The sequence below is a fragment of the Propithecus coquereli genome, unplaced genomic scaffold (assembly GCF_000956105.1).
Source record: "Propithecus coquereli isolate 6110/MARCELLA unplaced genomic scaffold, Pcoq_1.0 Scaffold73, whole genome shotgun sequence".
Taxonomy (NCBI): domain Eukaryota; kingdom Metazoa; phylum Chordata; class Mammalia; order Primates; family Indriidae; genus Propithecus; species Propithecus coquereli.
Window position 1 is genome coordinate 3160630 of NW_012153396.1, and position 26445 is coordinate 3187074.

Below are 26445 nucleotides of genomic sequence, written 5' to 3' on the forward strand. Positions count from 1 at the left end.
GGAAATAGGGGGGAGGGCTGCTTTCAACATCCAGTCTCTAAGAACAGCTGTGGAGAGGAGGCATAACTTGCTTGTGAGGCATGAAAGGAAAAAGGTAGGGGGCAGACAGGAAATAGGTTCACGCAGTACAACACCACAGGCATTCACTTCAAGTTTTATTTTGCCTCTTGCATCGTCTTCAGATAGTTTTACAGTTCATTTTCTACAGGAACTGAGCTGTGATCTAAACAATCAATAAAATGTCATTTCAACCTTAATAAATATTCATTATCATGGAATAGCATAGCACTTTATGATCTTGGAGTGATGAAAGTATAGACCTGGGCATCTGTTTCACAGTTGACACCTGTGATCAGACGACCAGCCAAAGTGATTATTAAAAGCCAAGATAAAACCAAAAGTAAACTTGCTAAAAATCCTGATTCCATTATCAGGTTGACCTGAAACCCTCCAGATGAAATGCTAGAATTATCCACTAGTGTTAAAGATATATTCAACAAGAAACTGGGTAACATTCAGCTATCTTAATATCTAGTAGGGATCTTCCTTTCTTCACCTTAGCCCTCAAATATGCAAACTTGGTTCGAGCTTTCCAACACAGATATCCTTCTATCAGATAAAGGTTTCTACCCTAAGAATGAAGAGGCTTCCTTCCCTCCCTTCTCACTCATTCAGTGCACACTCATAGGTCTTGGTTGGAAGTCACTAGGTACGATGCTTTAAGACTCTCTTAAAGATCACACTGGTGAAGTTCTGTGAAGGAAAATGTATTTCAAGTTTCCTTCTATTTACTCCCTCCCCTCACACAGCTCAAAGTTAAACAGCTCAAAGTTAAAAACTGCAAGGAAGCAAGATAACAAAATATTGCTATGAACCTATGGAGAAGTCAGCCAGCCATGATGAAAAAAAATGAATCCTGTAGAAATTACCTGCCAGCCTCATGCTCAGAACCCTTAAAAACGTATCTAAATTAAAATACATGAAGCTTTCAGAACCTGTGGTTAAAGGAAAGGGGAAGGGTAACCATAAATCATTGGTTAAAATGTGCTCATTGTTTCTCTTAAAAACTAGCTACAAACATGCAAGAATTAAAGACTCTTATTTAATAAAACCAGTAGTAACAGGTCTTGAGATTAAAGGACAACTGAACTAAGGGCAAATGGACCGATCAGTCCCTGAACCCTGCTTAACAGATGTCAAAACCAACATTTCACATGCTGACCTGCTATTGAGGTTAATTTCCAGAAGAGACTGCACTTTGCAACAGATTAAGTTCTAAGTTAGGCTCTCGTACCCAAAATGGTCATGGCCTAGGCCTAGATGGGAAGCACTTTAAAAATAATAAAACTTAAAAAAAAAAAAAAAAAAAGTAAAGAAAATCCATCTTCTACTCATTTACATCATTGAAAGTGCCATCCGGAACAAAAACCCTTTCATTTTCATGAGGAAAAAAAAAATTACAAAAACAGTAAACACAAATGATAGTCAGGTTACAGCTAGTTTATATACAAAGAAATTTACAAGTTGTCAATTTTAGGCTTTTGCCACAAACAACTGCACATTTGTCCCTACAAAGCACACCATGCCTGAACCAATGGTCACTACAGAAAACAATTGACCGTGGCTTTACAAAAAGCAGAAAAACCGCCCCAAATTGAAATCATTTATTCAGCTTTAATGGCACAATCATCCCACTTGGAATCTCTCCTCCCTGAAGCCTCTGAAACCCACTAAATCTTTCTCCTCTCTGCCATGTCCCCAAAGACTGAGAGACCTTTCATTCAATAAACCAAGGATGACAGAAGTGATTCTGATTACTCTTAGGTTAGAAATGCAACCACACTGGATGCAGAAAATAGTGCTGACTACATTTATTGAAGACCCCCTCCCTATATGAGCCCATATAAGAGGTCTTGGCACCTAACACAAGACCCCAAAAGAAGGCCAACATCTCTGTTTCACACAAGATTTGCAGCAATACTATCTTCTTCCAACCAGTGAATTGTCTGAAAGTGTGATGGGTGAGTTTTACACAGTCTTCTTTGTTTCCAATCCAATTGGCTGATTTGTTGCCACTCCAGAGACTAAACTGTACCAAGACCTCAACCACCACCCACAAGGTGGAGTTAAGAGACTTTCTAGACAGTTCATAGTACCAACAAATGTCACAGGCTCCGACCAAGTATAACCACATCCTTTGGAAATCCTTCCATTTTTGCAATTTCAAAACAGCCTAACTTGCTGTAAAATTCCAGAATTCTTTTATCATCTGGTCTCACTTCACAGAAAGCTCCCCGGGAGCCTAGAAATAAAACAAATATTCAAAACATAAACAAGTCAAGTAGGAGAATTATAAATATGAATTATAATTACCTTTAACATAGACAATAGGGGCTTATCTATACCAGCTCCTAAATTTATGTCACAATTTAAAGAATTCATATTAATATTAAACAGTGAGTAAAGAAAATTTTTCAGGGAACAGGGTATAAGAAACCTCAATGCAAAGGATACCTCTGTTGAAAACATACAAAGTACCTGCTGAGGCCCACAGGGCAGAGCCTATTCCAGCCCATGTCACAAGCCAATACAACCAGAATATTATATAGTCTTCTTAAGACATACCTCATCTATCTAGGTGATTCAGTTCTAAGTACAACACTGAGAATTATCCTTTCTTCAGATAAAGTTATTTAAATTATCCCGCAAAAACGGTACCACTGACTCAAATAATATTAAGATGCAACAATAAACCAGGTGCATTCTCATGTATGAACAACCCTCTGACAAGAGCACAATACCTATTATTATATGGTCCAAGGGCTAAAAATGGTCTTTTACATTTTTTTAAAAAGATTGTTTTAAAAAAGGAGAATATACAACAGAGACCATATGTGGCCCTTAAAGCATAAAACATTTACTTTACAAAAAAGTTTTCATACCAATAATATAAGTATTTTTGAAGGTTGAATTTAGATAAATTCTTAAGCAAAAATTGCATTTCTAAGTGAAGTTTCTCCCTCAGGTTCACATTTAATTTTCCTCTATTATTTATGGGCCTTCTGGCAAAATAAATACATCCTCATATATTTACTTCTCATTTAATTAGGGCTCACAGAAAGCTTTTGCAGTGTAAAAGAGCAGCATTTTTTTCAATGATTAAAACACATGAAATTCATATACCACTGATAATTCAAAACCAAACCTTAAACGGTAGGGAAAGAAGTATAAATTCACAATTCACTTCTTTCCTTTTTTATCCTAAAATACAGTCCTGTCCCTACTTTGCCCAAACACTACCAACTCCACGAAAGGCTAATTGTACTCACCATTAGCCTTCAGTGAAGACAGGAGGCAAGCCATCATGCTTTTGGCCACACTTGGGTCAGTTACTTTTTTGTGAATATCCATCTTTATCAGAGAAGGGAAGTTAGCAAGGAAAGTTTCTGGCAACACTTCCTGTTCTTCATGGAAACTCAACATTATTTTCTGTAAAAATTAGAAAGAATCTTTTGACTTTCAATAGCTACCCATTATATACCTATATGCCAACTACAGAACTTAGTAATAAGAAAAGGAAAGCAATATTTAATAATTCTTCTAGTCAGTCATTATATAATTATCACACTGAGATTTAATTAAGTTGTAATTCTAGCTGAAGCATTTTTCTTTTTTTTTTCTTTTGAGACAGGGTCTTACTCTGTTACCCAAGCTATAGTGCAGTGGCATCATCATAGCTCACTGCAGCCTCAAACTCCTGGGCTCAAGCGATCTTCTGCCTCAGCCTCCAGAGTAGCTGCGACTACAGCCATGTGCTATCGTGTCCAGAGAATTTCTTTGTCTTTTTTGTAGAGACAGGTCTCAGGCTACATTGCTTAGGCTGGTCTCAAGTGATCCTCCCACCCCAGCCTCCCAAAGTGCTAGGATTACATGGATAAGTCACACTTGACCAATATTTTTACTTTTAAAAAGTTTAAACGCAATGTGGTATTAGATCCTGAAACAGAAAAAGGACACTAGAAGAAAAACTGGTGAATAAAGTTTGCCATTTAATAATGTATGAATGTTGGTTTCCTGAGCTTGACAAATATAGAAAATGGGTAAGGTATAACTGTATTATTTAATAACTTTACAACTGTTCTGTAAATCTAAAATTTAAAATAAAAAAATTTTTAATGTATTGCTTACACAAAAATGTATAATATACTTTAACACTACACATTTAAAATAATCAAGGTAAATTTTGTTCTGTATATTTTACAATTTTTTTAAAAAAAAGTTTGCAGGCCAGGCGCGGTGGCTCACGCCTATAATCCTAGCACTCTGGGAGGCCGAGTCAGGAGGACTGTTTGAGCTCAGGAGTTCGAAACCAGCCTGAGCAAGAGCGAGACCCCGTCTCTACTAAAAATAGGAAGAAATTAATCGGACAACTAAAAATATATAGAAAAAATTAGCCAGGCATGGTGGCGCATGCCTGTAGTCCCAGCTACTCGGGAAGCTGAGGCAGAAGGATTGCTTGAGCCCAGGAGTGTGAGGTTGCTGTAAGCTAGGCTAACGCCACGGCACTCACTCTAGCCCGGGCAAAAGAGTGAGACTCTGTCTCAAAAAAAAAAAAATGCATTACTGAGACAGCAAGTTGGCCTCCTGACAAACAAATAAGAGATTTTAATGACCTAAACTTGCTCTGAGTAACCAACAAAAAGGCCAGAATATTTTTAAGTTTGGTACTTTAAAACAAGGAGGAAAAATAAAAGGTTCTTTAGTTGTCTATATTGTGTTTTCACTTGAGGAAATATTACAAGTGTTCCCAAATCAAAAACTATCCTAATATTGAGGGAACAGTTAAAAAAATGGTCATGATAAGAATAAGCCTAAGTGGCTGGGCATGGTGGCTCACACTTGTAATCCTAGCACTCTGGGAGGCCAAGGTGGGAGGATCCCTTGAGTTCAGGAGTTAAGAGACCAGTATGAGCAACAGTGAGACCCCGTCTCTACAAAAAATAGAAAAATTAGCCAGACACGGTGGTGCATGCCTGTAGACCCAGCTATTCAGGAGGCTGAGGCAAGAGGATCGCTTGAGCCCAGGAGTTTGAGGCTGCAGTGAACTATGATGACACCACTGCACCCTGGCCTGGGCAACAGAGCAAGACTCTGTCTCAAAAATAATAATAACAACCCCTAAGAAGTATTTTCTGTAAGATATTAATTTAGAAAGAACTAAGATTGTATGATGTATCTGCTTACTTTTCTATATTAATAAGTAGTTTATTTAAAAAACAAAACAAAGTAAGACCATTATCATAGTATAATTCTTAACCTGTGTATTACCTCAGCCTCAGAGAGTTCTTTGTCACCATTTGGCTTGGTATACTTTTCCTGCATGAAGGGAATCCAGGAAATTTTACATTTTTTAATAAAAGGTGTCACATCTACAGTGCCCAGGGCATAACCACATATGCCATCTTCATCTTCTAGGACAAAGCAGTAATCCAGGCTCAGGGAAAGGAGCCCTCCTACTAACCTGCTCAGAAGGAAAGCCAGAGTAAGCTAACAAGTTACTAACAAAAAATTTACATTTCAGTGATACAAGGCCCAATGTACTTGATTCGACAACTTATGGAAACTATTTGGTGTAAGAAGAAACTAGAAATGCACACATATTAACATACAGATTTACTAAAACTAAGTTATTTCCTGTCATCACCTCCCCTCAACCTGATAAACCTGGCTATGAAATTTCTACCCCCAAATCCAAATAGTCATCACATACTTATCTCCAATAAGGTCAGGCTGACTTTGAAAAGGTAAACCCACTCCATCGTCATACATTTCTCTGCAAATCTTGTACACGGAGGCCTGAAAATATAATCTGGTTGAGTAACAACACATCACAAAAAATGGCAGCAGACTCTAACGACAATATGACTTGTAAGTCATTCTAGGGAGGGAGTAACAAAATGTCAGGCCTATCAGAAATATCACCTCTGCTTTGTTAAATAAAGGTTTATTCATTGAGTCAGATTTGTAAAACCAGCAGAAAATAGCAAGGTTTTAGTAAACACTGAGAGTTGTTTTGTATAAGATGGCTTTTGCTAGTAAGTTGTGGATTCCAAGGCTAGCAAATTTTGAGGCTGAAGAATCTCTCAACTTTCTGTATGTTAAGAATACTTACAAAATGTTTTAAACCTGTTGCTGTCTTTAAACAGGCTTGCTTTTTTCTATAGCTGATTGTCAACAGCCTATAGGTACATCACAACTGAAAATCAGAAAATACTAACATATTGGAGGTCAAGGACATCATCATCATTTAGACACATTAACTTCAAAGCTCACTGCAACCTTAAACTCCTGGGCTCAAGAGATCCCCTTGCCTCAGCTGTTAAGTGCAGCTACAGGCTCTTGCCACCATGCCCAGCTAATTTTTTTCTACATTTAGCAGAGACCGGGTCTTGGTCTTGCTCCAGGCTGGTCTCGAACTCCTGAGCTCAAGGGATCCTCCCGCCTTGGCCTCCCAGAGTGCTAGCATTACAGGTATGAGCCACTGTGTCCAGTTCCAATTCTGAATACATCTTTTTTTTTTTTTTTTTGAGACAGAGGCTCGCTCTGTCACCAGGACTAGAGTGCAGTGGTGTCATCATAGCTTACTGCAACCTCAAACTCCTGGATTCAAGTGATCTTCCTGCCTCAGCCTCCCTAGTACCTGGAACTACAGGCCCATATCACCACTCCTGGCTAAGTTTTTCTATTTCTTATAGAGATAGGGTCTCACTATGTTGCTTAGGTTAGTCTGGAACCCCTGGGCTCAAGCTATCCTCCGGTCTTGGACTCCCAAAGTACTAGGATTACAGGCGTGAGCTGCTGCACCCTGCCTCATCTGATGTTTTAAAGGCAGGAAATAAAGAACTTAACATAAGGTATTAGTAGTCTAAACTACTTAGATTCTTCCTCAAATTTCTCTGTATGTTTCCCCCTCTTGTCTTGACTGTTTTAATTTTCTTCGTCTAAAGTTCTTATTTTCAGAACAGATTCTTTTAGCCAGTGAGTTCAAAGGTAAGTTCTGAGTATGTATCATGACTATACAAGTTGGTAGGTAGACAGATAATTACCTCATCTTTAGGAAAATATGGTCTGATAGTATAAACTTTGGAGGTAGGAGTCAGTGGGGGTGGTTGAAAAAAGAGATCATTTGCCCCATCAATTGGCAGTAAACGCTGCGGGAAGAAAGAAAAGGAGATGGATTAGCGCTGGGAAGATATCCATTACTTTAAATGGGTGTGCACTGCAGATTACCAACTTAACATTAACTGGCTACTGCAGGCAGACCTAAAGAAGAGGGGTGTACTATGCTTTACTAATATAAACACCTTTGCTGGGGGGAGGGGAGTGCTTCTGAATAGAAATTACCCAAACTGAGTTACACAGCTTTAGTAGCATATTAATGGGGATTTAAATTTACAGTAAAAACAAAAACAAAAATAGAAATAAAAAACAAACCTATTCGAATTATGACAAATACTGTATTTTTTTAAACCAATCTTATATAGACCATCTCTCTAATAAAAGATGGCAGAACAGAATGTCAGGAGGAGAGGTTTGGTCTGAAGAGGGTTATCTGTCCAGGAGACGCTTTATCCCCAAAGCAATGCGCTTCAGTTTGCTGTGCGCAGCAGAGCACCTGTTGGGGGGAGAAAAGTAGAGCACCTGGAAAGTCCATGAACAAATTCCAACAGCAAAAAAACTTCATTATTTTGTTCAAATGTTCATTAATGGACTATTCTTTCAAGCACAAATTATATTTATAAAACTAATTGGATAAATATCCAAAATCCTTTCACCATTCACTTGCATAATCATTCATCTTTTTTGCTCATGGAGTTTCCACTGGCAGATAAGCATGCGCGCATTGTGCATTGCGGGCGCAGATTAAAATGCTGTGCGACCTGCAAAGAAACAATGTGAAGTGTATACCTAGAGCCGCTGCGCTTCGCAGGCGCGGGGGGGATTGGCAGCATCTCCTTCAGAAATTACTGTGAAAGAGGAGGAAAATCTGATTTAAAATCCAGCTATGTAACTAAATTGAATTTGGGACTAGAAAGCCTTCGGCAGACCAATCCTTCCAGCCATCTGATGCGCAACATAAGGTTTCTCATAAAACAAAGAAAATGTCAATTCAGTTGTGAATTCATATTGATACCTGGAACTCTCCTGCTAGACCACCTCTAAAGGCCCAGGGTTCTTGGTCTCCAATTAAGAACTGTGCTGAAGAATGACTACGACACCCTGTTGAGATCAGATCCAAGCGGAGAACGTTACGAGAAAGGGGATTTCCTGAGGTCTCAAATGTCCAACAAACCAACAAACACTTTGTGGAAATAGCTCTCTAACAATAATAATCCGGGGTTTTAGGGCAAGGCTGTGATAATAATTACTTCTAAAAATTTGTAATAGCATACATTAATGTTCCTTCCTCTAGTTAATGAATAATCAGTTATTAGTTCTACTCTTTAATTATTGGAAGGAAAGTAAGTCCCAAGTTTGTCTGGGTCAAGTTTATACATTCCCCTGGATACAGCCATACAAATCAAGCCAGCTGCTTGCTCTATCATGAAATTACAGTAACTATAAACTGAAATGAATGATAGATAATGAGACATTTTATTATCACAGCCCATGAAGGAATTCAACCTGTCTGAAGTCACATTTTACATTTCGAGGAAGGATACAGGAAAGGGAAAAAAGGGGTGGGGGATTAATCTTGTCAGAAAACTATGGTCAGCAGAATAAATAAAAGAAATTGTTATTAAGTTGACAAAATGAAACACAGTAAGTTTTTTTTCCTTTTTGGACAAAGACAATTCAAATTCAGACTGGGCTAGTTATATTACCAGTCTGACAGACTCTGAGATCTAAGGAGAGCCAAGTGATGCTCCTCATTTGTCCATACTTTTCTTAAAAGTATGACAGTATCTGGTTCCTCTGATCGGCCATCATAATCTTTCCAATGCACTGAATACATGCACGGAATGGCAGGCTTTGAGGTCCAGAGTTACTACTTAGGGCCACCACTTAACCAACTTCATAGGCAATAAAGCCAGCTAACAATAAGAGATAATTAAAGGCAAATGTTTAGAGGCCAAAATCAGTTGCCTAGTCTTCTGACAAGATGAAGCAGCGCAATATAGTTCTTTTCCATTGGAAGACAGCATTCTACCTCCTGTTCAAGTTAACAGTCTCATCAGTACAAGATACAGTGTGCTAGTCAGACAGTCCCAAAGCAAACCAATTTTTTTGTTGACAATTCAGGCCCATTAAGAGATTATGTCTGGATTTGTCATTTTATAGGGGTAGGGGTATTTTTATAAAACAGAGAATGTAGTATTTGTAAAATAAATATGAAATAGGGTAAAAATTTAGACTGTAAAGAGAAAGTGCCCCATTCCATAACTCAGTGTAATTTACACTGCAGGAAAAAAACTATACCTCTTAAACTTTAAGATCAGCCAATTTCCCCTACCCCCCACTTTGAGACTACAACATAACTAGCACTTCCAACTATTACAATAAAAAGCTGCATGTACGAAGAGCTGTGTAAATGAAAACATGGTTAATGCCTCAGTCGCTGCGCAAACGTGACTTCAGTTCATGCCTACTGCCCTTAAATCTACCTGAGCTACCTCACAGATAGAACCTTTCAATTTAAACTAATTAATCATGACGCGCTGTGAACATCTGCCGCTGTCCATCCAATAGCAGTAGACACTTGTGCTGAGGATTCTCCCATCTGTACACAATGGGGAAGAAGATAATAGAAGTCGTTAGTAATCAAAAGTACTGCATAGCCACATTCTTTAAAGGACTGAATGCCAGCTGGACTGGAAAGAGGAGGAAAATGAAGGATTCTAACCACTCACCCCTGAATTACTATAGAAGCAAGAAAATACTCTCCCTGTCGTGAGCTTTTGTAAAGCTATATGGATGCCAAGATAATTATTTAAAATTTCTAAGATGCTCTGACCTCAGGATTGTACAACAGCTATCTGTACAATTTGGGAAAGCTACCCACATAATTGCTTAGTACAGAGATAAAGTCTGAGAAGAGAAAGAAACAATACTGTATATAATCAAGAACTTAATTTTTAATAATTCTTGAATTAAAAGTTGAACATCAAATATTTTCAGTGATATATTTAACTTCAATAATCCAAACTTCAGGTTCAAAATTTCTAAGGGTCTTGGAAACTTAAGACTTAAATCCCTATAAGGATTAAATATAACTCCCTGGCCAGAAGCCTGGAAGACAAATGCTGTCATCCAACAACCAAAATAGAGGTTTTTCCTGAGTCAAAGGGCAGGTGTCTCCCACCTACAAGAGGTATCTTGGAGACTTTTAACAGGAGGGTCAAAATTCTCTCTTCTACCTGTTGTGCTACATATATAGATATATATATAGCAACCCAAAGAAAAGTTCTGTTTTCAAAATTAACAATCAGATTCTGCTTTTAACAGCTAATTAGCTGCATCATAGGAAAACTGTTATTTTTTTAATATTTAAAAACCCAAAAGTATACAGGTGGAAAGTTAGAAATCTCCCTACTACTTGTTAATCTAAGCTCAATTCAGGCCCATTAAGAGATTATGTCTGGATTTGTCATTTTTTAGGGGTAGGGGTATTTTTATAAAACAGAAAATGTAGTATTTGTAAAATAAATATGAAATAGGGTAAAAATTTAGACTGTAAAGAGAAAGTGTCCCATTCCATAACTCAGTGTAATTTACACTGCAGGAAAAAAATTGTACCTCTTAAACTTTAAGATCAGCCAATTTCCCCTACCAGACATCTATTTCACAACCAAGACCATGAAACCCATATCACAGTATTTGTGACAACTATGAAAACTATGACATGTCAGTCAGCCTTGCTGCCTGCTGTGTGCTATATGTAAGTCCATTACATATTCCTTATAGCTGGATTGAAAACCTGGAAATGAAATGAGGTCCCTGGATAAACTTGGCCATGCTGGTGCTTTTTACCAAGTTTGAGAATTAAAAAAAAAAAAAAAAAAATCATTTGCAAAGGAGACATACATCCATTTAATGAAACACAGAGTTTTTAGGGGACTGTAATTTCCACCCCCTGGTAAAACCAATTACTTGGTAGAAGGATAAAGAAAAAGCTTTGTGAAATAATACCAACTAGCACCAGAATAGCCTTCCACTAGAGCTCGCATGCGCACAGGGCTGGGAGGATGGCTTCCTCTTGCCAGGCCCCTTAGGTCATTTCAGCAACTGTTCTGTTAAACACAGCATTAATGTTATCAAAACCCAGCAAGCAGCAGAAAGCTTACAGAGTCACATTTCATAGTGTCTCATCTCCAAATTGGATAAAAGTGGTATACAGGGTTCCATCCAGAAAGCATTCAGTCAGAGCAAGTTAAAGTCAGTAATTTCTAACATATTTTTAAGATATTTATGCTGAATTAGCCCAAGGGAGAAAAATTAATGTGCTTGATGTAATTACTGAGACTTGCATTTCAAGTCTTCAACAATGCCTACCTTTGAAAGAAAACTAGGCAAAGAACTGAAAAAGATTTGGAAATTTGCCAATTCTCTAAAGGTTTTTCTCCCTGTGGGATAATTTTTTTTTCAGGGGACAATATATGAGAAGAGGTTATTCCTGGTGCACCTACCTAACCACTGTACAAAAGACTTCACCATAGACATTATACTCTTGATGTCCCAAACATAGGAGTACATGTCATAAAGGATTGTCCTGTTGGCACAATTGGAGAGCCGAGTGAACATTCCCATCACTAGTCCACACATCTCTTCAAACTTGGCTGCTCGTGACCGCCATTCTTCAATCTAGTGAGGATCAATAAAAAGACTCAAAAAATTGCAAGCTTAACAAAATAATCTAAGACATAGTTAAAAATTAAGCTGTTTATGTTATTAGATAGCTGCAATTTATTCTAACCACTGAAGTATCATTTTGTGTCTTCCCAAATTGATAAATATTCCTAAAATAATCAACATTGACTTTCCATCACTCCAAACCAGAAGGTCAAACTATGGAACTGAAGGTACCAGAGTCAGCAGAGTCCACATCCACTTTAAAGAACATATTTTAAAATGTGGTCAATTTTCTGCCAGTTACCAGTATACTCATTAAAGAACATTCTCCATATTACCAGCATGGGGAACCATCCAAACTACAGAGGCAGATAAATTAAGCGTACTCACTTTTTCAGAGTCTTTTCCTTTGCAATTGACACTGACAACACTGCTATTTGCTCTAAGCCACTGGAATTCCCGTAACATCTGTGCTCCTTTGGGTCCATGCTCATAAGGAAGGTAGAACAGATCAGCAAGTAACTGCAAATCCTCCAGAGTCACTGGTTCTGCAGTGTACAACGGCTTTTCATTTGGACCTGGCACAAACTGCTCCTTGTTTGTCTGTTCATCAGTCTGCATAGGGGCAATATCGTTAATGCAATCTTCCTGCATAGACATCTCTGGGGATTTTGATTCAGCTATGCTCTCTTTATCAGTGTCCATTGGTTTCAATTCCTCTGCCATTTTAGCTTCCACGATTTCACTGAGTATTTGATTGTCATTCTTGTGATCTGTTTCTTCTTGTTTTTCTACTACCATGTCCATGGGTTCTTCATCAGGTTGTTTCTTTTCTTCTTCCTTGGTCAGAGCTGTAGTCTCACCACTCAAAGCAGCTCCCTGGCTCATAATGGGGTCCTGGTAAACTGTTGTTACTACCGTTGTGGCATTTAAAGAGGGTGCTGCAACTAAGGGAGTCCCATCAACTACACTTGCTTTAGCTCCACTGTGCGCAACTTGCCTACCTACAAAAATAAATAAATAAAATTGTCATAGAGATAATCAGAATTAGCAACAGAACAAAGTAGACTCAGAGAAATGCTTCTATTTATCACATCTGTAAACCAGAACCTCATTTTGAGATTCTAAATAATTTATGCCCTGAAAAAAAATGAAATTTTTCTAAAACAACAGGGAGGTGAGTAAGGAAGAGGGGAAGGGGAGAAACAGGTAACAAACATCCCTAAACATGTCAACATCTATTATTACGTTCTCTATTAAAGATTTATATTTAAAAACACTTAACACCTGGCATGTGGCTCGCTCCTGCAATCTTAGCACTTTGGGAGGCCGAGGTGGGAGGATCTCTTGAGCCCAGGAGTTCGAGACCAGCCTGGGCAACATAGTGAGACCCTGTCTCTAGAAAAAATTAAAAATTAGCTGGGTGTAGTGGTACACACTTATAGTCCTAGCTGCTCAGAAGGCTGAGGTGAGAGGATTGCTTGAGCCCAGGAGTTCGAGGCTACAGTGAGCTATGATTATACCACTGCACTCCACTCCACTCTTGTCTGGACAGAGCAAGACCCCATGTCACAAAAAAAATAATGAAAACAAATAATTATTTCAAAAAAGATATTTTAAAGACACATTAGACTTCCATCAAGATAAAAATCTATTAAAGACCAAAAAGTAAGATTTTTAAAACTTTATTCTCTAGATCCCTAGATTTCATTTAATTTCACTTTGCTTAGAGGGCCTAAGGTAAGGCACATGGCAGTGTTCTTTGTGACTCAACCATGTGATCCAACCCCCTTACAAAAAACAGCCAACTCACTGCTATACTGATGAGGTACACCAAACTCCTGCAACCATTCTGTTAAAGCTAGTTTTAGAGCCATCTGTGGACTATAGAGTACATCAGTCTCAATATCTTCATCACTGCCTTCATTTTCTAACTTTATCTGGATCGATACAGTACTGTCTTCACTGTCGGCTGCAAAAAAAAAAAAGAAAGCACAAAAATTGTTTGATTACAAAAGGCTCCTGACAAGTCATATGAATAAATGCAACTAGCTGTTACTGTACAACCAGAAACAAAGAACTAGAACGAGAATAAACAAAAATGCAAACACAAGCAAGACCCTTCACTTAACCTTTTCATCTAGAATAGTCACCTAAGTACAATGTTAATATAAAATCCCAATGGAAATAAGAAATAACCAGAAGAAAAAAAAAGAAAGAAGTAAAAAATAACTAATTTTAGAATCATTGGAAAAGCCAATCGTAAATGTCCAGGGTTCCAATTATCAGGAATGGAAGGTTAAATGCACCATGCTTCACATAAAGAAAACATTCCCTAGCCTTCAGGGGCTTCTAACTTCATTACAAGAAAAGAAAATCAACAGATCGCTCACATATGAGCACACATGGGTCAATGAAGCTCTGAACCAGAATAGTGGTAGAGAAAATTGCCTACGGCCATACCACACTGAACTCACCCGATCTTGTGTTATCTCGGAAGCTAAGCAGGGTCTGGCCTGGTTAGTACTTGGATGGGAGAAAATTAAGTCTGAACTTCAGCTTGGTATTCAAAAACCTTCTGTTCTTAGCTCTCCGCACATGATCCTGTCTGGCTAGTGTCTGCTACTCTTTAATGAGTTCCATGCTCTGCCTTAAAAGACAGAGAAGCTAAATGCCATGTGTACAGAGGGGATTGAAATTATATTCCTGATTTTTGTCTTTTACTGGGGAGAGGGGGTAACAATGAGCCATAAAGGGAGACATTAACTCAACAAACAATTGGAAACAGGGGTACAGAACTGAGAAATAGACCAGGACTATATAACTACACACCAAGCGTCATAATGTAACATTTCAGTAGCTCTAAATGGGCCAAAATCCAGATAACTTCAAAATTTCAGCGTCCAGTGTTTTCATCTCCAGCCCATGAACCTTTAATGCCCAGCAAACTATACTCATACTTTGGCCCAGCTTAAATATCTGTGAAATCATCTCTTAACACCACTCTTGCTTAGTAGAAATAATCTCTCTCCTCTGTGTTCACTTCACACAGCACTTTATAGATAACTGTTACAACACTTGTCACTAATACAATATGATTGCTTATAAGCCTTATCCAGTGGTAGACTGGCTTTCAAAAGTAGGAACTACTTAATTCTTCACATCCTCAGTACCCATGAAGATGTACATGCTGCATAACAGGTTATTTAAATGTAAACAAATCAATAATTAGCAAGCATTCTCTTAGAACTCTATTAATTAGAAATTTTTCATGAATAAAAATTAGTAAGCCAATGTCTAAAGAATATTTTCCATAAATGTAAGCTGAATCTAAATCACACATGAAGTTTCAACCTGAGAAAGCTGACTGCCAAAAAAAAAGAACATAAATCATATACGAAGTAACTGAGCTAAAAATATCTAGTCATCTAAAATATTCCAATTAATAAAACTGTCTGAAAACAGAGAACAGAGATAATGGGAACACTAAATGTCTATTTCATCTGTTACTCATATTTCAAAGACTGAATTACATTTTAAAAACAAAGAACTGAGGCCATGAGGTTAAGTGACTTGTCCAAGGCCACTCAGCCTTTCTTCTATCATATACATACCTCATTAACAGAACTGAACAATATACCTTAATAAAACCACTTAAACCGTTATGACAAAGGAATATACACTTGCCACTGGCTCTAGTTAACCCTAGCTCTCCTCCCAAAGTCAAGGATGAAGTATAGGCTACTTACTCATCACTACATCTTTTCTAACTCCATTCATGTTTGATTTGTACCAGGTGGCAAGGGTGTGGATAGCAACATAGTTGGCTTCAAATTCACAATTTGGATTAGTTAGGACTCCTTTTAATCGTGGGATGAGTTCTGTGGATCTTCCTTTGTACGGGCCCAGAAATAGTCTCTTCTGATCATAATCATTAGCATGAATGTTATCCCAGATTACTGGAGCTCTCTTAATAATCTTAGAAACCTCTTCAATGGACTCTACTGGAATTTCTTTAGAAACAACTTTGGGACCTAGAAATAATGACCACAGTGTGTTAAAACCTCATACCCATAATCGAAAATTAAAAAATGTTTTAAAAACTCACACATGGTTCTTTAAAATATACTGCACATATACAACTTTTTACCATGTTTTCCTTATATGTACAATTTCTAACAATTTTTCTTTTTAAACACATGTCTTTTTACTCAGTTTTATTTCTTTATTTTATAAAACAGAACAATCTCCTAGAGCTGGAATCAATACTCTTTAGGCCAGTTCACTATACTTCTTTACTATTTATTCAGTAACTACAAAATATTCAAAGATATTTTTTATAGTAAAGGAAGAGTGCATACTGTGTAAAAGAAAGTATATTTTATAACAAGTTTTCTGGTTAAGACTCAGTTTTATGACGTATTCAATTAACAAGAACAACCAATTTCTCTAAGTCCTAGTTAGTAATTCAAGTTTCACCTATATAAATCTTAAGACTTACCTGTCCAAAGCACCTCAATTCCAGGTAGAAGCTTTTCACCCACAGTCCTTAAATAAGGAGACTGAGACACATTTGGATAACAGAAAGTGCCACAATATTCTAAACACAGAGGGAAAAATTAAGTAAGAGTCAGGAGTGAAATGGTCATGAGTATTTGAATGGGGAAAAAATATCTACCAATTCTATCATCCAAATGATAAAAGGCCTCCTAAAAGGAAGTAAACTCAAGTGGGTAGTTCATTTAACGATCAATCCACAAAATCTGATACTCTTTCTGGCAACAGCAGTACACATCAATCTTTATGATTCTACAGTTATTAGAAGTTTACTAAAGAAACAATTAGAATTTTAGCATTTTCTACGTAATTGTGAACTGCCTATATCTCTCAGTTATAATCAGAGGCCAAACACAATGAATTATAATATAATAGAACTGATTCAAGATCATGTCAATGACTATTAGTACTCGACTGAAACTTATATTGTAACTTGTGGTGAATTAATTCCCAGTATAATCTTATTAAACATTACTTGAATACTCGTGTAGTATCAGACCACTATAATAAGGTTCTTGGCTCCCAGTACTCTTAATATAGGCATATGCACAGTTAAATAATTCAGTCTAAAATTTCTTAGAATTAACTTATTTGTCTCTTCCTGAATAAGAAATCAAGTCTGGGGGGAATTTCTTATAAGTTGAATTTTGAGAAGCAACTAAAAAAGAATACAACATTTTCAATGGAAAGAACCAGAGAGGGAAAAAGAAAAAGGAAAGGGGGAAAAATTATTAAGCTTCTTACGCTGACTACTGAAAATAAAAGCCCAGATGGGAGTCGGAGGAATGAAAACAAGGATAGATATGCATGGGCAGAAAAAGGGGAAAAGTAGGAGGAAATGAGATGTGACTAAGTTAAAAGGAATGTAAATTGTTTTTTTCCAGTTTTCATTTCACTATTCCTCCTTTAATCCTCACAACATAATGTTCATATACTTCCAGTACTAAAAAATACATAAAATCTTTTGCCTAGTCAGTTGTCACTTATTAATTCCTAAAATGTTTCCACTTTAAGATCTTGAGAAATGTCTTCTAGAAAAAGGAGTCCTACTTTTATACACCAGGGTAGGGGTGGGGATGGGAGTGGGGTGTCCCAATAGGACTCATACATGATCCTTTGGAGTTAAGTGATATACTTCAAGAAGACTAGTCAAAAATAAAACCATATTATATACAATACCTGTGGGACAGAAGAGGAAAGTTTCTGGCTCTCCTAGGTACTGATAAATTTCATTTGTGATGGAGACCTGGGCATGAGCAAAAGAACTGAATACCTCTTTGTCTGCTGCACACATATTATGGTCAATATCATCAAAAAGTAAAGCAAATGACCTGCATCCAAACTGAGAAACCTAGAAAAAGAAAAATATCAAGATGCTTACCAGCTTACCTTAGAGTAAAAAATAAAGGATTCCAAATATTAATGTATATAGTTAACAGTTACACTTAAAGTCAAATATTTTCCTTAGCACAATGTTCAAAGCCAGACCTATTATTTTTACACTTTCAATGAAAGAAATTCTAAGTTACACAACTAAACACAGTTTTGGGACCATTTTTCATCTGGGTTTGAATGCAATACAGGTTGAATATCCTGTATCCACAACAGTTGGTACCAGAAATGTTTCAGATTTTGCATTTTTTTCAGATTCTGGAATATCTGCATATTCAGCATCCCTAATCTGATAATCCAAAATCCAAAATGCTCCAATAAGCATTTCCTCTGAGCGTCACATTGGCATTCAAAAAGTTTCATATTTTGCAGCATTTCAGATTTCAAATTCTGGATTAAGGCTACTCAACCTGTATAACAAACCTCCAGCAAAACTTCTGCAACATGGCCTTGCCTCTACCTCCTTGGCTGCTGACGGTAGAAGACGCAATAGAGTAAAAAAAAAAAATACAGAAACACAAAAGAATAAGTAAACCCAAAATATGAAAAACCCAGGTTTTGTTCTAGTCCACAAAGGCACATTGATCCTATTAATCCCTTTGCAGATAAACCTAACTAGGCATTAATCAAAAAGAACACAATAGAATTTGATCAAACAGGGAAATAACCTCATTCATAAAAATTTTAACTACCTTAAATTTTTTACGTAAAAAATTTTTTTGCGTAAAGAAACAAAATATGTATATAGAAATATCAACAAACTTAAAAAACGATGGGAAAACTGGAGCCTTACACTTTACAAAAAAATGTGCAGTTTTTAAGTAGACTTTAGACTCAAATCAAGTTCACCAATAGCTTACATGTCTACCTAGTCTGTTTTTCTTCTTATCTTAGGAAACCAGCCATTTCCAGACTGAAGTACATCTCTTGTCCATATACCTGATAGAACTGAAGTCTAACAAGTAAAACCCTGTTTCTATAACCTCAGTCACAAATTCAGTCAAGCACCCAATTGATATATATAGTTTCTCAATATGTGGTTCTGGATCACCTATTTTCAGAATCGCCTGGATTCCTGATCCCTACCCCATGTCAGCATAGGAATATGGGAATGAAGCCTAGCAGTCAACATTCTTTTAAGGACCACTTCTAAGCATTCTTTTAGGCAGTTCTTATGCAAACTGAAATTTGAGAAGCAATGGCACCTCCAGTAAAGTTCTTTCGACTTACTTTGGAAAATATATTCCTCTATCAGAAGCATTAAAGGTAAAAAATTCCTACAGATACAAAGAAGTATAAATTTAATTTCCTTTTAACATCATAAAAGCAACTCAGAGCCGGGTGTGATGGCATGTGCCTGTAAACCCAGCTACTTGGGAGGATCACTTGAGCCCAGAAGTTTGAGACCAGCCTGTGCAATATATAGTGAGACCCCATTTCAAAAAGCAAAAAAAAAAAAGAGAAAAAGAAAGCAACTCAGAAAACTTTTAGTTTCAAGTATTGAGTCAGGAAAAATGATAAGAAAGTAAGAAATTACCTGGTCCAGCTTGCGTTTCAATGTAGACACCTCCTTGGGGTTAGAAAAGGTGATATCCAATCCAGGTGAGATAGCATAGATGAACTCTATCTCATATTCCCGTGCAGCAGAGATGAGAGTCATAAGTTGCTCTAAAGAACAGAGTCCACGTTTTTAGAAAGCAGCACAGAAAACTAAAAGAACCTTCACTTTTCAACTGAAGAGGTCATTTCTTCCAACTTACAGGAAAGGAAAAGTTCCTTAAATTTTAGAAAATTGTCATGTCCAATGTAACAATAGGCCATACAAAATGAAACAAGCCTGAAGTGATTTAATGTCACAGTAAAAGAACAATAGTTTTCACACCTTTGATTTATTTGAACCAACAGAAAATAAGAGGCCCTTCTTTTTCACTTCCAAATAGTTTCTTAACCTTCCAGGAAAACAAACTAAAATCAATAAAGAATTCTCCTTCCCATATAATCTAGCAGTTAGGAAAAAAGAAAAAAGAAAAAAATTAAAAATAATAAAGCATTCTCCTCCTTTCTCTGACATCTCTCAAAAACACTCAACTGTGTCAATTCTCTTACTGAACTGAAGCCATTTCTATTTCCTCTAGCATTTGAAAGGTATAAATGCTGCTGCTGCTTTTTTTTTTGAACAACTGAAATTCTTAACTAAATAAATCCACACATAACTACTTTATACTTTGAAAGAGAGAAAATGTCTTCTTAAGAATCAGGGTTGGCCGGGCACGGTGGCTCACGCCTGTAATCCCAGCACTCTGGGAGGCCGAGGCGGGCGGATTGTTTGAGCTCAGGAGTTCGAGACCAGCCTGAGCAAGAACGAGACCCCATCTCTACTAAAAACAGAAAGAAATTAATCGGACAACTAAAACTATATAGAAAAAAAAAATTAGCTGGGCATGGTGGCGCATGCCTGTAGTCCCAGCTACTTGGGAGGCTGAGGCAGAAGGATCGCTCGAGCCCAGGAGTTTGAGGTTGCTGTGAGCTAGGCTGACGCCACGGCACTCTAGCCCGGGCAACACAGTGAGACTCTGTCTCAAAAAATATATATATATTATTTTAAAAAAATAAAATAAAAAAAAAATAAAAGAATCAGGGTTAAGTGATGATCTTAACAATCCTAATGCCTCATCTTTTCCATCTACAGGAAAAACATTCATTACAGATTTTAAGCTTTTAAAATATGACAATTTTCCTAAGTAAATTTAAATAACACATACCACAGGACATTATCTTTGAATAACTTTCAGTGGTATTTCAAGATAGTCATTTGACTCTATTTTATTAATCACATTAAATTTCATCACCAGCACCATCAGAAAATAATTAAGTTGAAGGCACACTTAAATTATATAGAGTAGTAAACAACATTATATGGAGATGGGAAAAGTTTTAATTGCTTCTTCATAACTCAAGAAAACTTTCTGCCTTCAGTACCTTGGCTGGGCTAGTAACCAAGTATCTTGTTAGCTACATGTATATACTCTTTAATTCTAAGCATAAAAATGTTTCCTAATTTACTCAAGTCCCCAAAGAAAAACATTACTTGTCTAATTTACAAGAAGGTTCTGTGATATACTACTAACTTATTTATCAATTTTATGTAACTGACTCAACCTAAGAATATGTGTTGCAAGGATAGTCTGTTATGGCTTTCTATTTCACCCGACGAGGTTAAGGTCTTCATTTTAAATAAAGCTAAGGATCAGTAACAGTGAACAAGGCCACGCCATACTAAAGCCTGATGCAAAAGGGGCAATCAGTAATACTGATCCTGTCTTTACTTAAAATTTTGTTACTTTGTCCAACATGAATTTTTTGCATTAATTTTAGTTTTTTTAAAAAACTTGCATAAAATATTATTTATCTTGATTATTGTTTTTTTTGGAGACCCTTAAAATTTGCACTCAAGGTAGGTAGGTGCCTCACTGCCTCACTTGCCTTGCCCTAGGTCTAGCCCCGCTTCAGCACCTCTTCTATGTCCAGTGGCCTATTGTTTAGACCACTGGCATAAATAAGCAGTAGAATCTATGACCACAGAACAGGTTAAGTGAGACTGGCACACCCATGAATCACACTTATGGTCATGATCTTGTTAGTGCTACTCTCTCAATCTCTGCTAACTCACACAGACTGCACAGTTACCAGACAGAAGGAAAGGAAAATACCTACAAAGTAAAAATGAAATACTTAATAAAATTCTTGTACCACTACATTTAAAATACAGCTGTTTTCTTCACATACTCTGAATTTTTGGATTAAAGAGAAAAAGATTACCAGCTTCCTCCACTGAATACATCTCTCGCCAAAACATCCTATGTTTGTAGTCATCTTTTGGGGCATACAGGTATGTATTTAATTCCCATTTCTGGAGCCTTAAGGGAAAAGAAAATTAAACATGTAAAACAGACAACATTTACAGGCTGTAGATCTCCATTTTTTCCCCTCTTCTGAGAGCATTTCCATCTCATACAAAGCTAGTAATATTTTGGGATAGTACTTTTTAACCTTTTTGTAATTTTTAAAAATTAAATATTATAACATATATCAACAAATTAACAATCTTAAGTAAAAACATGACAGCTCTGGGTGAGGCAGGCAAAGCCCAAAACCTATTCAGCTTCCCCAGGAAAAGTTTGAAAACCACTGGCTTAGGTGAAGAAGTAGTAAAGGACGAAGGTAAAGTAACTTCTGCAATTGAGAAATCAACAAACTGTACCCAGGCTATTCAGTTTGTTAGTATTTCTCCAAACAAAAGGAAATGTTAAGGGTTCAAGATTCTCCTCTCTCCTTTGTATAACAAAAATTTACCTTCTAAAGAGTTCTTTTCTCTGTTCCATAACCCAAGGTCTTCCATAAAATCCTGGATTCAAAGTAAGAATGAAATTATTTTCAGTTTTAAAATGTGGTAAGCTTTATTGAGAAAAGCAGGTTACAAAACACACAATACAATCCCATTTTGTAAAAAATGTGTACAATACACCAAAATCTGAAGGATACTTAGTAAAACATTAAGGTTTCTTTATTTCTGGGTGATGAATTTCATTCCCGTTTTGCTTAGGTAAATTTTCTTATTTTTCTACCATGATTATTTGTTATTTATGTGACAGTTGTTTAAAAACAGTTAAACCTATCATCTTTTTTCACTATCAATAAAGATTAAATAAGGCTGGGCACGGTGGCTCACGCCTGTAAGCCCACCACTTTGGGAGGCCAAGGTGGGAGTATTGCTTGAGGCCAGAAGCTGGAGACCAGCCTGAGCAACACAGCAAGACCTCATCTCTACAAAAAAATAAAAAAATAAAAAAAAAATTAGCACCTGTGCATAGTGGCCCAGGCCTGTAGTCCTAGCCACTGTGAGTCTAAGGCAAGAGGATCATTTGAGCCCAGGAGTTTGAGGTTGCAGCGAGCCATGATAATGCCACTGCACTCTAGAGGCCAGGCAACAGAGTGAGAGTATCTCAATCTTACAATGGGGAAGGGAAGCAAAGGAAGCCAAACTGCTAATAATTACTACCTAGGAGAGGGTAAAACTGCTTTTAGAGGGGTGAGGGTAGATAAAATGGCCCAAACAGCAAACTCTCAAGCAATCTTAATTACAGAGCAAAGCTTTGAACAAATTAAAATTCAAGAATGTGACTGACTTGCCCCAAAGTGCCCCACAAGGGGGCAAAGCACTAGTTATGCACACTGCAGAAAACAAACTTGCAGACTGATGACCTAAATTGTCAAATAAGCACAAACTGGTATTCGGAGCTCCCTAATGTGCTAATCACAGCTTGAACCACAAACGCCTTACATCTTGCCTAACCTTTACTTTCCACCTGTCTTAGTCTAATCATGTCCAAAAGGTAAGGACAACCTCTCAGGAGTACCATGAAGATGGTTAATAAAAGCATTCTGAACACAAAATGCTCTACACAAACACACACAGCCTATGTAAGAGATTAATCTAGATCGGAAATTTCAGTTCCAACCTTGAGGCAAAACTATTCCCCTGCACCACAAAAGGACAATGACAGACCAAAGAAAAATTCATTGCATACCAGTGTATGTAACTGCAACACTTTCAACGTTGACAATCCAATGTTACCCTCTCACAGGAATATAAAAAATTCTTAATTTGGTAAAATTTACACAAGTCTTTAGCTTTCCAACAGCACTTTAGCATTATCATTTTTCACTTACAGGAGTAGGCATTAAACATCCCTTTAGAGTTGTTCCAGTATAAAAAAGAAAGATTTTTCAGACGTCTAACTTAAGCATTTTAATCTTTAGAGACCCTACCTTGGCTCTTTGAGACTCAGGTTCACGGTTTTGGTTGACTGGCACCACAAAAAGGAAGCAATGCCATTAACGCACGAATTAAAACCAATAAAGGTTTGTGAGGGAAAGAAAACAAAAAAAGAAATCCTGGCAGTAACTACAGTATCCCTGTACTCATTCATTTTAGGACTGGTGCCAACCAATTAGCTCCAAAAAAAAATCAGTGCTGGCTCGGCTGTTCAGCCACCAAAAAAGTATATACATGGTAATGGGAGGGAGGAGGGACCACAGAAATGAGAATTGAGGACAACTTTATTCTTAACATACGAAGAGTTTTTTACTACTATTCAAAACAAATCAATTTAAACCACAATAACCTTTCTCCTTTAATTACTAAAGTTGTAATGGACTAGCAACTTTCCTTAGACTCACTGCAGTCTATCTCTGAAATTTCTATATCCCCCAGCATTCCTCAACCCTGCACCCAGTGATCTTTGGTAACAAAATACAGATTCTTTTTCTAAAATATCCCTGCACTCAAACAAGCCCAATGGATACACTAACATATAAGTCACACAAAGCAATCATGTTTTCATAAACATTTCATACAGTAAATAGTTTTCCATGCTGTCTTCCCCCAAATTCTGCAGGACAGTTAACTTGGCTGAATTCTTCATAATTTACTGCAATTGCAATAGTCTGTTCTCCCCTACAATTAAACATTATCCAAAATACCATGACCATCACCTATCTTTTAAAAAGAATACTCTCTATATGGTGACAACGGAAAAGCTAATGCTCTCAACCAAGAGGGCAACCCTTCTTTACTTTTTCCATACCTTTTTTGTTTTTTACAAAGACTAATTTTATACTCCTATCCACACCATTAAGGACAGAAGGCAAGAACTAATAAGACATCTAGGAAACCCTGGGTCAGCCTAAATACTTCCAGACAGTTCAAATATATGCTGTACTTGAGGAAAAGAGCAATAATGTAACTGATTCGTGCTTCAATAAAATGCAGGGTGGAATATGTAACATTCCTATCCAGAAAGTGTGATACAATCTTTCGGTAATTTTCCCTCGCTACCAAAAAAGTCCATCATTCCATCAACTGTAAATGGGAAAGGAGACGGCGAGAAAGGCATTTTAAAACCTCATCTGCAGTCACTAAATTCAAATTCCATATCTCTGATACTTTGAGAATCTGTGACTAAAGTCAAAGCTTCATCCCTCAAGGGCAAAGTACAGTAGTTGGGAAAGAGGGTAATTTTCTAGGCTGCAAATGAATCTTTAAGGGGGAGCAGGGAGGCTGGCCAGCAAAAAAAAAAAAAAAAAAAATTCTAAGCAGAAAGGCACTTGTAATGCTGTGTAGGCTGTGTGTGCTTCTCTTCACTCCAAGAGTACAAGCAGCAACGTCTGTGTGGGCAGATTTTTCCCCAAAGGGTGGGAACAGAAGCCATATACACATTTTTTTTTCATTCGAACGCAGGCATCCCTAGGAAATAAGATCCCAAGGTACAAAGAAGTATAACTCACAGTCTAATATAACACTAGACTCCTTACCACCGCCTCCTCAGGAGTCAGCCTGGCTCCAAGCCCAAGACGGGTGCGGTCAGGCCAGTTAGCAGCCAGAGAATTCGACGCAATTTAAGGACGTGAGGAGAAACTCGCCCACCGTCTCGTCTCTCCCCTCGTTTTAGCAGGGCCAAATTTCAGACCAAAGGGTTAACAGCCTTTTAGAGCCCCCTGAAAGCACCGCCACCCTCACCCCCAGGAGAGAATGTGTTAGTACTGCGGCGGGACGGGAAGGAGGCCGCTCCAGTCCAGCCCGCGCCAGAGCGCTCACCTTCCACCACGCCACATAGGAACCTCCGAGCACCTCCTGCCGCCCCGGCCACTGCCGCTCCCCCGGCCCCGGTTGGGTTGTCTTCTCCAGGGGCCGGAGCTGCCGGTGGCTCCAACGATGCCCCCGCGGAAGAGGCAGGGCTGGAGCTGAGCTCGCTCTCCCGCTCCTCCAGCGCCGCTTGGCTCTCCTTCTGCACCATTCTCCTGCCCCCGGCCGCCGCCACCTCTGCGGGTCCTCTTCGGCCTCCGTCCGTTGGGCCGCAGGCCCGCAGCCCTGGAAACGGCCTCGGCTCCAAGCGCGCGCCCCCCTTGCTCCTTCCCCTCCCTCTCTGCCCTTCCCCCTCCCTCTCCGCAAGGACCTGAATGCCCGGATGAGAAGGGCGGCGGCACCGGCGCGAGCCCTTTGTCAGGCGCTGCCTCAGCCTAAGCTGGGGAGGCAGAAGCCCAAGCGGAAAGCGAGGCTGTGACCGCTCGTTCCTTGCGAGCAGATGGCCGAGACTCCTGTTCTCGTTCTCAGTTAGTCTCTGTTGCCCTCCCGATAATCTTAGCTATTCCGCAGTTTCCCCTCCAAGCTCCTGTCTCCTCTCTGCCGCTGCCTCTACCGCCCGCTTCCTGTTTATCCGCACTGCGCCTGCGCTGCAGACCGGCTCAGACCGGTCCCCTCCGCCCGGCTCCCCCGCCTTCTTTGGGGCCAGCCTACTAGGCTTCATTCGGTAGGGGGAAACAGAACAGAGGAGACGCGGAAAGCTGGAAGGTCATGAAGGCAGTGGAATATACCATTTATGCTTGCCACCCTCCAGAACAGGCCCGGCACCCTGGGACGGACCATTACCCCACCTGAAGGAGGGGAGTATGGGAGGAGGCTGCAGCTGGTTGGGGCAATCGGGAGAAGGGGGGAGGGTAAAAAGGAGCGGTGTTTACTCTCTCAATGCGCAGGCGCGGAAACGAAGCCACTGGTTCTTAAAGAGATAGGAAGGAACTGACCTACTT

General features: G+C 38.4%; 1 protein-coding gene across 4 annotated transcripts; it reads right to left on the reverse strand.

Annotated features, from left to right (window-relative positions):
• Positions 1-139: 139 nt before the first annotated feature.
• Positions 140-26100, reverse strand: MGEA5 (meningioma expressed antigen 5 (hyaluronidase)). 4 transcript variants are annotated; one of them, XM_012661710.1, is made up of 16 exons: positions 25457-26100; positions 22153-22204; positions 21619-21716; positions 19337-19467; positions 17587-17758; positions 16352-16450; positions 15600-15884; positions 13664-13822; positions 12241-12854; positions 11688-11862; positions 8195-8280; positions 7107-7211; positions 5771-5856; positions 5329-5521; positions 3330-3489; positions 140-2302 (listed from the first exon to the last, which is right to left on the reverse strand). In XM_012661710.1, the coding sequence occupies exons 1-16, from the start codon at positions 25653-25655 to the stop codon at positions 2166-2168; spliced, it is 2751 nt and encodes a 916-aa protein (XP_012517164.1). In that variant the 5' UTR covers positions 25656-26100; the 3' UTR covers positions 140-2165. The 4 variants fall into 4 exon arrangements, 3 of the variants coding, with proteins under 3 accessions (XP_012517164.1, XP_012517165.1, XP_012517166.1); XM_012661711.1 differs by lacking the exon at positions 13664-13822; XR_001138196.1 differs by lacking the exon at positions 8195-8280 and having other exon boundaries at positions 1848-2302; positions 25457-26054.
• Positions 26101-26445: the final 345 nt, after the last annotated feature.

Coding starts and splice junctions, on each gene's coding strand:
- MGEA5 (XM_012661710.1), bottom strand. CDS start 25,655: ATGGTGCAGAAGGAGAGCCAAGCGGCGCTGGAGGAGCGGGAGAGCGAG. Junction 7,212..8,194: donor GTCTAGCAGGAGAGTTCCAG/GTATCAATATGA, acceptor TTCTTCCCGCAG/CGTTTACTGCCAATTGATGG. Junction 2,303..3,329: donor GTCTTCACTGAAGGCTAATG/GTGAGTACAATT, acceptor TTTTATTTCTAG/GCTCCCGGGGAGCTTTCTGT.